Source organism: Cheilinus undulatus, linkage group 9, assembly GCF_018320785.1.
Source record: "Cheilinus undulatus linkage group 9, ASM1832078v1, whole genome shotgun sequence".
NCBI classification, from domain to species: Eukaryota; Metazoa; Chordata; class Actinopteri; order Labriformes; family Labridae; genus Cheilinus; species Cheilinus undulatus.
This window is the reverse complement of record NC_054873.1, coordinates 4648644-4662393: the sequence shown is the minus strand read 5'-3', so window position 1 is coordinate 4662393 and position 13750 is coordinate 4648644. Positions and strand designations below refer to the sequence as shown.

General features: G+C 40.7%; 1 protein-coding gene and 1 long non-coding RNA gene across 4 annotated transcripts in view; one reads left to right on the top strand and one right to left on the bottom strand.

Annotated features, from left to right (window-relative positions):
• LOC121514550 (hyaluronidase-4) overlaps positions 1-13305 on the top strand; it is a 29391-nt gene extending 16086 nt beyond the window's left edge. Inside the window, exons 2-4 of one of the 3 annotated variants that reach the window (XM_041794699.1) lie at positions 5877-6866; positions 9131-9220; positions 11417-13305. In XM_041794699.1, coding sequence (XP_041650633.1) covers positions 5910-6866; positions 9131-9220; positions 11417-11914 — 1545 coding nt within the window. In that variant the 5' untranslated portion in view covers positions 5877-5909 and the 3' untranslated portion in view covers positions 11915-13305. Of the gene's footprint in view, positions 1-5876; positions 6867-9130; positions 9221-11416 lie in introns of those variants that run through there. The other 2 variants (XM_041794701.1, XM_041794702.1) reach the window with 2 other exon arrangements.
• LOC121514551 lies at positions 6887-9242 on the bottom strand. Its single transcript, XR_005992311.1, has 3 exons — positions 9114-9242; positions 7177-7235; positions 6887-7027 (listed from the first exon to the last, which is right to left on the bottom strand). It is a non-coding gene; the product is annotated as an uncharacterized LOC121514551 (long non-coding RNA).
• Positions 13306-13750: the final 445 nt, after the last annotated feature.

Sequence of the window (13750 nt, the reverse complement as noted above, 5' to 3'; positions counted from 1 at the left end):
TGACTGTAAAGCCATTTCTGTCATTTTTAAACAGTTTCCAACACTTACATCTGCTTGTGTTTGCTACCTCTAATTCAATTCTTGCTACTTTCTGCCTATTATTGCCATCATCAACCCCTTTCTACCACTTTTTGTGCCCATTTTAACCACATTTCACCATATGCAATGACCATTTTTGCCAGTTTAATCCATTCCTGGCGATTTCTCTTACCCCATGTTGCCAGTTTAAACCACTTTTCACACTTTTAAATCCCATTTCACCAAATTTCCCAACAATTCTTTGCCACTTTAAATCCATTTCTGCAATTTATTGCTTATTTTCTGCCACTTTTATCTAATTTTTTCCACTATCAACCCCTTTCTACCACTTTTTGTGCCCATTTTAACCACATTTCACTATCTGAAATGACCATTTTTGTCAGTTCAATCCATTTATGTCAATTGTTGCCAGTTTAAACCACTTTTCCACTTTCAAATCCCATTTCACCAAATTTACCACTCATTTGTTGCCACTTTAAGTCCATTTCTGACATTTCTTGCTTATTTTCTGCCACTTTTATCTAATTTTTCCCACATCTAACCCATTTCTGCTACTTCTACAATCCCATTTTACCATTTTTTCCACTGTTTTAATTCCATCCATTTAATTCAATCCATTTAATTCTGTTTTTAAGGAAATGGATGAACATTTTTAAGAAGGCTATACGTAAATGAATAAAAATATAAATTTAAAATATAGTAAGTACTTAACTTTAGAGTGCATCATGATTTTCCTGACCTCCATGGTCACCCAGTTTGGCTGGACCCCAGAAAGCTCTCCCATTTACCCCCCTAATGGGTGGCCTTGTCTGCACATGACTGTTCTTGAATGCTCATAGCTGTGTTCAACCACCTTCAGGTTCAGTGGGGGTCCCTGGTCTCTGGCATCTTTATTTTAGGGGTCGTGGACTGAAAAGGTTGAGAACCCCTGACCCTAGGGTGCCACACACTCCAGGAGGCCTGGACAGTCCGTATGACCCCTCAAATATAAAATGAATGTCTGCTTCAGTTCTGTTTGACCCAGCCTCTTTGCACAGGAGACACTTGGTGTTCTTTACAGTAAGAAATGTGTGTATAACGATACCTGTATCGGCTAAATGAGTTTGGAAACATCAGCATCATAGATATCAGCAAAAACCCGACATCATGCATCCCTGGTGTCAGCATGTGCTTCGAGAGAAGAGCATGAAGGAGCTTTTTGGTTGTTTTACTGCAATAAAAACACACTCCTGACTATCATATCCCTATAAAACCAGTATAAAACCCACATTTCCTCAGTCTTATGCTGGACCTCTAAACTGTTGTGTTACACAGACTTAAACTAGGCCAAAACAGCCTGAACGCAGAATTCAGACGCCTTATTGCTCTGTCTGTCGCCGGCTGGATGTTTGGTAAACGGGACGCAGAGATGCAGCGGACTCTAAACCTCACTGAGACATTTGGCAACGAGGTCTGTCATTGTGGCCTGAGGCTTCGGCGCTGGTCAGAGGACGACTACATGTGGACGGGAAAATAGCGGCCTGTGCAGCCGAGGTCCTCCCTCTTATCCCTGGGTGTCAACTGACTTCCTCTGTGTGACCTCTGACCTCTGGCTGCTATGGAAATAAGCCAAGAACTATTTATGACCCTAAAGACTCAGTGGTCAGTAGATAAAAAAAAAAAAAAAAAAACAATGGTCAGATGGGTGTGCACACAATCAAACAGATGCTTTAGATGTTGAAATAGACTTTAAAATGAGCAAAAAATGTGATTTAAATGCTCTGAAATAGGAGAAATGACATGAAACAGACAGAATAAGAAATGCTAAGACTGTATCTATATAAATATGTAATCAAATATAAAATATTTGATCAAACACGACAGGGCGGAATTTGCTAAAATGCTGAAAATTCTGTTTTTTGAAGGATTCATTCTTGGGCTTTTTATGCATTTATTGACAGAGGAGGACAGAAAGAATCAGAAAAAAAGAGACGAGAGAGTCGGAAAGTATTACAGTCTGGACTAAATTCATAATTTTGACTTTTTATGTAACATTTTACCCTTTATATTCACAGTTTTGAATATTATCTCATATTTTGACCTTGTGAACTCATTACTTTGACTTTTTATATCATATTTTGACCTTAAAGAGTAGCAATTTTACATTTTAACTCGCATTTTGATCTCTTAAACTCATGATTGCAACTATTTTTCTCATATTTTGACCTTAAAAACTCATATTTTGACCATTTAAACTTATCATTTTAGATTTTATCTAATATTTCGTCCATGTCCACTTCTTACTTTGACGTTTTATCTCGTTCTGACTATTAGGTTTCCAGTTTAAAATTTCATCTCATATTTTGACCTTTCAAAGTCTTGGTTTCTAATTTTATTTCATATATTTGCCTCTTAAAAACAGAATTTTGTCTTATAACTTTGTGTTCTGACCTCCTAAACCAATAAATTTGACCTTTTAGCTTAGATTTTGAGCCTTTAAACGTATCATTTTGACTTTTTTTTAATCTCAAGATCATTATCATCAGTTGTCAGGTTTTTTTTTGCATAATTCATTACTGTTGAAAATGAGGTTGGCAGTTAATGATTAAACGTTGACCCTGTTAGGCCCTCAGGTTAGACCTAAATTCAGAATGTGGCCCCTGCTGTGGTTGAGTTTGACAGTCCTGCTTTAGGAGGATATAACTCTCTTTTCTATGTCAGTGTCTTTTCCTTGTTGTCTCTATTTCTCTGTCTTTCTTCAGGCTGCCGGGACTTTCAGTGATTTCATTCAAACAGCTGGAAAATAAAAGGGGATTTAGTATCATTCTGAATATTCCAGATGTCTTTATAGACGTAAACATGGAAAACTATCGGCTCATAAAATCACGTTAAAGCAAACTCCAAAGCTTTACAATCCTCCGTTGTGCTTTAAGTCAAACACTAAAAACAGGCGTTTCTTCATGTGACAGAAAGCCGTTCGCCCAGTGTGGAGGAAATTCAGAGGAGCTGGCTGTATAAATCCACTGGAGAGGAACAATAGAAATCCAGACGGATAGAGTTTCATGCTGTCATTAAAATCTCAGATTTGAGCGTCTCTGCTGCTTGTTCTGTCGTCTGTCAGCGTTGTGAAACTCTAGAGGAGACATGACGCCAGAGTTTCTTAACCCAGGGTCAGGAAACCAACATCCCCGGAGGTTAGTCAGTAAACATTTGCACACGGAGGAATTCTCTTCAAGACATTATTCAGATCAGACTTGGAAAAATATTTGTAGGATTATCTTTTCTCTTAATGGCGAGAGATATTTCCAAACAATGGGAGCTATTCCCAGGAGAACCTTCCCAGATTATGTTTAGAGCCAGCTGGTAAATCTGTTTGGAAAACCGAAGATTGAGTAATGACTGATCAAGCATTCTCAGTGAAAACCTCATTCTCCATCAGTAATTTAGGCATGAAGGGCACTGAGACAATCTTTGGCTTAGACATACCACCTCCCTCCTTCCTACTGTCCCTCATCAGCCACAACATCACTCATCCATGCTGCTCTTTAGATCCACAGCTATGATGCATGGCCATGGAGAGCACAACACTTCACACTTCACTTCACTTCACAGTGTCGTTTTGAGAAAAAAACATGTTTTATTTGCGACCTCGGCTAACTGTACTACATTACCCATAATCCTATGGTGTCACAGCGACGCCTCTGATTGGCTGAATGCACATTTAGGAGCAAAATGTATCACTAGAACCAAATTTAACTGTTGTTTTTCAACACAAGGCGGTTTAAACTGGCTAATGAAAGTTTGTCAAAGATATAATATCATATAGAAGACATAAGTTTGTATATTATCCCAGCCTTTGTCCACCAGGAAGCTTTCAAATGCTTTTAGAATGACCATAAATATGCAGATTCAAAGCCACCCTGACATTAATAATCAAAATAGTCTCATTTGCCCCTCTCCTGGAATCATGTCAGCATCTGAGTCAGCAAATGGACAGCTGTATATCAGTCAGAACTGTGCAGGAGTCTGGCTTTTCTTTTATTTTCATTTCTGCATGTTGGCCAAGTTGCACCAAAATATGTTTTAAAAGTCTACATGTCCATTTGAAGAAAAAAAATAGGCAATTTAGTTGTTTTATGAAAGTGGTTTGGAGCAGCGCTTCTCCATCTTAAGATCCACCATGGTCTCTTTAACCACAAACGCAACACAAATTAAAAAAACATTCAACAATGCATATTTACCCACGCCGATTAAATCGGCAGGGGGTTATGTAAGGGGCTCCGTATCTTTGTTTCTTTCTTTGTATGTGTACAAGATAACTCGAGAACGGAAAGTCGGATCTTCACCAAACTTTCAGGGATAATTGGGATGGTGACAGGGAAGAATTGATTAGATTTTGGTGATGATCCGCGCCCTTGTTCGGTTTTTCTCTGACTTCAAAATTTTGAATACCATAGTAATCAATGGGAGCGCAAGTTCCTCAGTGGTGCTGCTTAGGCGTGGGTCTGCCGCCTCAGATGACCATTCTAGTTATTAAATGCGAATGTTGCAGTTCTGATTTTTGATGCATTAAATGACTGAAAAAGAGACAGGACAATATAAATGCATTTTATGTCCCAATTCCCTAGAATCAGATGCCAAATGCAGTTAAAAATGATTCATCTAGTACAATGCTTTTCAAAAAATACATCAGAGCTATTGCACGAAATTCCTGGGGATGGCTGCAATGCCATTTTATATGCTGAAACACCCTGCATATGTGTGGATGTATGTCCGCTAATATCCCTAACCCAAGTGCACTAGAGCCCAAAGTCTGGTTCGTTTGGGTAGTGTGAATGCAAACGAACCGCACCCGGGCACTGGGCCCGATTCAAGTGGACTTTGGCATGGTCGGGTGGAGATGTGAATGCAACCGCGCTCGGATGCGGGACAGAGCGTCGTATCAGCTTTATGACATCATCGTAAAAGCTAAACGTCTTTCAACAGCACGGCAGTTTGTTCACATTTTTCCTCAACAAAGGGCAGAAATCATCAGAATCCAGTCAATAAACGGTCTGTTGTGACTCAACTTACAGATGAACACAAGTTGGATTCAGTGAGAGGAGGTACAAAGGCAATAAAAATCTCTTTTCACCTCAAAAACTGCTGTATCTGGGGGGCAAAACAAAAACAATCTTCGCTCAGGTCATGACCCCAGTGGTTGCCATGGTAGCTTCTTCTTCTTTCTCCTACTTTGCAGGGTTGTAAACCAGCTACGTGCATACCGCCACCTGCTGTACAGACTGAGTAAATATGCAGGCACGATTCGATGTTGCTAGTGTGAAGGCAAGCAGGGGCGAGGGGGGGGTCGCGCCGCGGTTCCAAACAACTGGGCCTAATGTGAAAACGCTCTTAGAGTTGCTATTCTATCATGAGTCCACTAGTAGTCATAGGGATGTAGAATGTTTAGTTTTAATCAATAATGTTCACAGGGGTGACATGAGATTTTTCAAACTTTTAAAGGAACAAGGTTCAGAAAGACTCATGGAGAAGACATAAGCTTGGACATTATCAACACTGTTTAAGGAAAACACAATTTATTTGTGATTTTGGGCAACAGCACTACATTCACCACAATCCTCTAGTGTCACAGAAAAGTCTCTGATTGGTGGAGCTGTAATTTTGGCGGTGAGCAGCTACTAGCTAAGTAAGCAGTTGGGGAAAATACTTGGTGCTAAAATGTCTAACTGATCATTACTACTACTAGATTTTCATGTGTGTAAGTTTTCATCTGATAAAGTGGTCTGAGGGATTAGTTTCTCTTTAAACAGTCAGGCTAAAACTGGTTAAAAAATCTCTTTCTTCCTGTCTCCCTCCAGGATGATTGACAGCTGCTCTCTCTGATCCCCAGGATGCCTGTGGTGCCAGTGGGCGGGTCATCTTCCTCCCAACATGTGGTACCTGTCGCCCTCACCTGCTCCTGGCTGGTCCTGCTCTTCCACGCCGCCTTCGGCCAAAAACCTGCCAAGCTGCCTCTGATTGGCCGAAAGCCATTCATCGCCGCCTGGAACGCCCCGCTGGACATGTGCACCATCAAGTACAACATCACCACCAACCTTGACCGCCTTTTCCACATTCACGGGAGCCCGCGTGCTGATTGGACGGGTCAGAATGTCACCATTTTCTATGCAAACCGGCTGGGCTACTACCCTCACTACACACCGCAGGGCGTCGCGGTGCATGGTGGTCTGCCTCAGAACTGCAGCCTGGATCTGCACCTGTTCAAGGCGTACCAGGACATCAACCACTTCATCCCTGCAGAGGACTTCCGTGGCCTGGCCGTCATCGACTGGGAGTTCTGGCGGCCTCAGTGGAGCCGTAACTGGCACAAGAAGGACATCTACAGGCGCAAGTCAAGGGAGCTGACCGCCAAGGCGTACATTAATGTGACGGATGCTCAGGTGGAGGAGCTGGCACGACGGCGGTTTGAAAAAAGTGCCAAGGCATTCATGCAGAGGACTATCCAGCTAGGGACGCGCCTTCGCCCCAACGGTCACTGGGGTTTCTACCTCTACCCTGACTGCCACAACTACAACCTGCATGAGCAGAACTACACAGGCCTCTGCCCCCTGCTGGAGAGGCTGAGGAATGACGAGCTGCTGTGGCTGTGGAACAGCAGCACTGCGCTCTTCCCCTCCGTAGCCATCCGGAGAAGTCACACCGACAGCATCAGCAACCTTCACTTCTCCCAGCACAGGATCAGAGAGTCGCTCCGCATCGCCTCACTCACCTCCAAGGAGTACGACCTCCCTACATACGTGTACCTGAGGCTGGGCTACCGGGACGAGGCCCTGGCCTTCCTCACCCCAGTAAGGGCAACGTTGATCACCTTATATCTGTGTATCACTCAGAGTTTGGTATCAAGCACATGAGTTCCATCCTTTCTTTTATCTGTCTGTTCTCAGTACTGATGCAGAACAAAGTCCCTCATTTCTCCTGAGTCTGATGAATCTTTCCTGCTTGTGAAAGGCTGGAAAAAAGTACAAAAACTCTATATTAGCCTCTTTTTTGCAGATTATTTGAAACACTTAATTAGCTGATGTTAAAGATAATCACAAATAGAATAACAGAAATTGTTTCACTGCATGCTTAAAGTGGAATTAAAAAGTGGTTGCCAACCTTTATCCTTCAGACCCCCTTTACTCATATCTTAGAAGAGCTTAGACTCCCAGGACCCACTTGGAAAAAAAAACAATTTTAATTGTTTTCATTGACAAAATCTCGACATAAAAGACCTAACTATACTTGTTTTTAACAAAAGATCTAAGTGTAAACTTTCTATTATTACAAAAGCGTATTAGCGTAACTCTTAATAAAGAAAAACAATGGATCTGTTCATTTTCAAAAAAAAAAAAAAAAGGTTGAACTTTAGAGATTAATATGTCAAAGTAGCTGACTGCATGGGGGAAAATCCTGCTAAATGAAGCTGACTTCCTTGCAAATGTTCTGTAGTTAAGAGCCAAGGGAAAAAATTATAACTTTAACTGGGACTGAGCAATCAGGAAATAGTTGCTATTTTAGCCCAGATCACATATTTTTATTATCACCTGGAGGAGACCTTTCTAGAAGCTGGGGTTAGCCAAACACGGTTTTTATTTTATTTATTTATTTTTTAATAATTCATGACTTGAAGTTGTAAAATTGTGACTTTAACATCTTGAAATTTTTGAGTTTACCACATATATTTATGACTTTTCAAACTGAGTTTGTTTTCCTGTATATAAACAACTTGATAATCTGAAAAAATCTGAGTTTCTCCTCAAAACTTTAATGTTTTTTTTCTCTCAAAAATGAAGGGATACTCTCTTTTTTTTAATCTTTTATGGTGGCTGTAATATGCCGGCATACATTACGACCCTAATTATGGTTTTAATTAATAAATGCCCACCTAATCCCCCCCCCCCCCCACAGATCATTAACACCCCCCTGTCCCACCAAGGGGGACCAGACCCCAGGTTGGGCACTAATGGAATTAAACATGAATCAGTATAGTTTTTTGATCCGTCAAAAAAAAAAAACTGATGAAGGATTAAGTGGTTGCAGACAATTTAAAACTTGCAGTTAAAAAAAAAAAAACTCACAACTTCTACACCAATACCCCAAAAAGTACTTCTGTAAAAGTTCCCCCGATTTGTGAACTGTGGAGAAACTCCTCAGAAACATCTTCATATCTCTGCTGTTACTGCTGTTTTCATCAGTGTCAGTGTTTCAGAATTGTTGACTACCGCCATCTAGTGGATGTCAAGACAAAAACCAAGACCTCATGAACACAGCCCTCAAGTTTTCTTCTGATTCCAGTTTAACAGCTGAAGTTTTATAATTGAAGTTCTAGAAAAAAAGGAAAATATTTATTGCACTGATACAGGAAAGCTCTTACAAACTTTTAAAATCAAATTTAAAACTTTATAAGATATTTTTAAAGACTTGAAGTGAGAAATGCTTTTGCACTGGAAACAGTCTAAAATGAAAGCCATGTGAGATTTCTCTGAACCAGGACAAAATGCTCTGATTTTAAGAAATCTTTTGGTCATAAAAGCCCAAATTTGATTTTTTCTAGCACATTTAACACCTCTATTCTTTCAATATGCTATATGGTGATATTTGTCATAACACTTTTTAGCAGGGATGCTGAGCTGATTCAAAACAACTTTAATTATTAAAAGCAGAAAAACACTTTTTTTGTCAGGGAAAACCTGTTAAATAAAGGTGGGCTGAAAAAATTTAGAACTGTTTTTAAAGTGACTTTTTATGGCCTTAAATTTCAAATGCCACATGTAAGACTTTCTAAGCCTTTTCAAGGATCCGTGGGAACTCTGTGTAAGGTTAAAAGCAAAATTTGAATATTTGTGTCAATATTTAAGAAGCACATATTTGAGATGTCATTCTGTACTCCAAAAAGATCTAATATCAAACATTGTTATAGCTTAAGAAAAAATTGTGTTCTGTTCTTTAAAGTTTCTCAGAATCTAATACAACTAAATACTTTCAGCTATGGGTACTGAACAGGCAAAGACAGCTAGCATGTGGTAGCATTGGAGTAGATGTGACATCCCTACCTGTGTGTTTCCTGCAGAAAGACTTGATCCACACCATCGGGGAGAGCGCCGCTCTGGGTGCTGCAGGATTCGTCATCTGGGGGGACCTGAACCTGACCTCGTCCAGGGTGGGAGTCCTTTGAGTTTTCCTAAAAAACACAACCCCCCCCCAAAAAAAATGCAGTTCTTACTCTGACAGACTGATATGCTGGCTTATAAATATCTCACTATATGGAGACTGGAATGATATTGCATTCAAATACATGTACTTTAACATGGAGTTGGCCCCCTTTTGCAGCTATAACAGCCTCCACAGTCAACAACATTTTGGAGTGTTTCTGTGAGAATTTGTGCCCTTTCTTTCTATAGAGCATTTATGAGGTCAGGCTGACATCGGAAAGCCTGGCTCATAATCTCTGTTCCAGTTCATCCCAAAGGTGCTAGGTGGGGTTGAGGTCAGGGCTCTGTGCAGGCCGGTCAAGATCCGTCCCAAACTCATCAAACCATGTTTTTATAGTCCTTCTTTGTGCTCCGAGCTACAGTCATGTTGGAATAGAAAAGGGCCTTCCCCAAACTGTTGCCACGAAGCTGGAAGCATAGCATTGTCCAGAATGTCTTGGTGTGCTGAAGCTTTAAGATTGGCCTTCACTGAAACAGCCCCATACCATTATCCCTCCTCAGGTCATAGGATATCAGCAAAAGTCCAGTATGGTGTCCCTAACAGACATAACCACCAGTATGCCAACAAAGTTTGTAAAACTTATTTTCGAGAATGCTTTAATTCCAGGTTGTCTGGAAACAATAGAGCAGGGGTGTCAAACTCAAGGCTCGGGGACCAAATCTGGCCCTTGGTACAGACCTGGCCCGCCAGATCATAACATATTTTTATTCTAACTGGCCCGCTGATCTGCAGATTTCCTCCAGTTTAAAAGTATACAAATCTAACCTTGATGATTTAAAATATCCTTGTTCTGTCAGAAAAATAAGAAAAAGTTAAAATAGTTAGACAAAAAGGCAGGAATGTGGGAAAATAAATTTCTGTTTTCATTTTATATTCTTAATTTTGCATCTCAGTTATCAGGCAAAGTTATGGTTATGGTTTCTATTTCATATTTTGACCTTTATAATTCACATTTTTGACTTTTTATCTTATTTTGAGTAATATTTTGACCTTTAACTCACAATTTATTTATTTTTATCACATTTTTACCTTTTTAGCTCATCACTTTGATATTTTTTTAATCTCATAATTTGGCCTTTTGCATCCTCAGTTTTAAATTTTAAGTAATGTTTTGTGAAACTGAAATTATTATTTTTTTCCCGGGCTTTGACATTTTTAACCCACGATTTTACAATTTATCTCATATTTTGACCTTTAAAACTCATTATTTCAAATTTGTAACTCATGTTTTGACCCTTAAAAATGATTTAAACTTTCATTCTTATATATTTGCCTTTTATAAATATGATTTGACTTTAAATTCCTTTTGCGCTGGTAAGTTTGAATTTTTAACCCAGATTTTGAGTCTTTTAACTTACCATTTTTACTTTTTTAAATCTCAAAATCTTTTATCATCAGTGCTAAGGTTTATATCCCCCATAATTCATTGCTGGTAAAAATGAGGTTGACAGTTTATGGTTAAATGATCGCCTTGCTTGGCCCTCAGGTTGGATCCAAATTCAGAATTCGGCTAACCTTGCAAAGCAGATGGATACGCCCGTTTCCTTGTTTTTCACTGGTGAATCCATCTTGCAAAGCTCCCATCTGAACAGTTTTGGCCCGGTTAGAAAGTGACAGGACCAATCAGCGTCAAGGGGCAGTACATTCAGGCGCGGCGGAGTTGCAACGTAAACAAGCAGCAGCAAGAGACCGGTGCAATTATGGCAGAAGAGATTAGCATCGATGCTGCTAAAGTGGCAGTTTTATCAGAACTTGATGACATTTCTTCATTAAAAGAAGAACAAAGAACAGCAGTGAGTTGTTTTCTTTTCAAAAACAACAAAAGTCAAGTACTTACATGTCTATAGTCGCCATGTTTCGCGTTATTCTTCATTAGCTGCACACGCGCAGCTCGATAGCAGCTACGTCACGTGTTTTGTTGCTCTGATTGGCCCGTTGAGATGTGATAGGCAGAACATTCATCCAATCACACTCCGAGTGTTTTTCAAAGCCTCTGCCTTTTTCTCAAATGTTTCCTATAGAAGCTTTAGATGGATGTGTGAAACAAATTTATCTGGCCGGTCAGGTTAGAATTCGGCCCCTGCTGTGATTGAGTTTGACATCCCTGCTATGGAGTAAATGTCATGTGTTGTGTTTCCTACAGCATAACTGCTCCAAAGTGAAGGCCTTCCTGAACCACCGCCTGGGTCAGTACATCACCAACGTGACCAGAGCCGCCGAGGTCTGCAGCGAGTTCCTCTGCCAGGGGAACGGTCGCTGTGTCCGCCAGGACCCCCTCTCTCCTCATTACCTTCACTTGAGCTCCAAGAGCTACCGCATCCGGCGCGCTGGCGACGGAGACTTTACTGTCACCGGGTGGCACTCTCAGCACGAGCTGCAGCTTCTAACGGATAGGTTTAAGTGCCACTGCTACGAAGGCCACGAGGGCGAGCACTGCGACAGCATCAACATAGTGAAGGAGGACGACGGGCCGTGGGGGGACGATGAGGAGGATGAGCAGGAGAGGAAGAGGACCGAGTGGGAGGACGAGCAGGGTGAACGGTGGGAGGGAGCGGAGAGCAGGGCAGCATGGACCGGATACAGCCTCCACCTGATGGTGCTGATGCTCCTGCTGAACTCGTTAGCTAAAACAGCCGTATGATGCACTCTGGTGGACAGATGGTCATTTTAACACAGCTGTGTCCAAGTGTCACTTCATTTTACCAAGTAAAACAGCACTTTACATAAAACAGAGATTTGACATGTTGACTTGAAACATGAAGGTCCGTTTGATTGTAAACTGATCACCTGTTGAACACCTTGTGCTTCCTTTGTTGGCCAACAACTGCATAGGAGTTTGAATAAGGGACTGTAGACACTAAAGGTCAGACTTAAGGGTGGGTCATCTCTAAGAAGGAGGCACTTCTGGAGAGATTAGCATGAAACATAACTGCAGAGTTGGTTTTCTTTTATTCTAAGTTATTCTAAGTTTCACAGGAAAAACTTAGTTTTTTTTTTAAATGCAACCCTAACCCAAGACTTTCAATGGAAACCAAAGGGTATTAATACTAACCACTCGGCATTAAAGAGGAACATAATCACTAACATTTAACACTTGGTTGTGCTAAAGATGCCGTCCGGGTCATACTTTGTGTGCTTAATGACTAAAATTAGTGGAATATCTCTGTAGATTTCTACATCTAAGAGACGGGCTGCAGAAACTCTCACAGTCAAAGATGGCCTCCTATAAAATGCTTGTTTTTGCAGCTGATAAACTATTACGTTACTGAATCATACACTCAGATACTGACCTTTTCTGTTGAGTGAGATCCTTCTTTTGATTTTAGTTCAATCTTTCTTTAAAACAGGCAGACTCCATTGCCAACACCTCCAATTTAGTGCTGCAGTACACTAGGGTCGCTGGTTTAGAGTCTGTGTCTATTGCTTGGTAGTGCACACACCCTTAATTTCAGAATGCTTCCCCCAGCCAGCATGTCCGTGTTGGCCCCATATGTGGGCTACAATATGGGTCCCATGTGGGTTTGTCAGTGGGTTCCATGGTGGCTCCAACTGTGCTTGCCCTCAAGTGTGGATCAGCCCATAAGAAACCCCTATAGGCCGCATCTAGAAATCTTTGCAATTGCCTATGTTTACAAGTAGTATCCACCTTGGATCTCTAGAGATCCAATTTAAAACATTTTTTAAACATTTTTGGCCTGTTTCCCATTTTAAATTTTTTATTGAACTTATTTACAGACATGCGGACTTCAAGAGATGTACAGTGCTGTGAAAAAGTATTTGGTCCCTTTCTGATTCCTGATTTTTTTGCATTTTATCACACTTAAATGTTTCAGATCATCAAACCAATTTTTATATTTCACAAAGACAACCCAAGTAAATACAAAATGCAGTGATTGAATGACTAATTTTTGAAGGGGGTAAAAAAAAATCCAAACCTATCTGGCCCTGTGTGAAAAAGTTATTGCCCCTGTGGTTCAATCATGAGTTAACTGTGATTAACCACTGTTCTTGGAAAGTGGAGTTCAGTTTCACTGGCCACACCCAGTCCTGATTACCGCCAGATTTGTTGAATGAAGAAATCACTTAAATAGAATCTGTCAGACAAAGTGAAGTAGGCTACAAGATCTCAGAAAGAAATGCATCATGCCATGATCCAAAGAAATCCAAGAACAGATGAGAAACAAAGTGATTGAAATCTATCAGTCTGGAAAAGGTTACAAAGACATTTCCAAGGCTTTGTAACTCCAGAACAGTAAGAGCCATTACCCACAAATAGAGAAAACTGGGAACAGTGGTGAACCTTCCCAGGATTGGTCGGCCAACCAAAATGACTCCAAGAGTACAACCACAACTCATCAAAGAGGTCACAAAAAAAAACAGAACCACATCTAAAGACCTGCAGGCCTCACTGACTCAGTTAAGGTCACAGTTCATGACTCAACCATAAGAAAGACACTGGGCAACAATGGCATCGTGG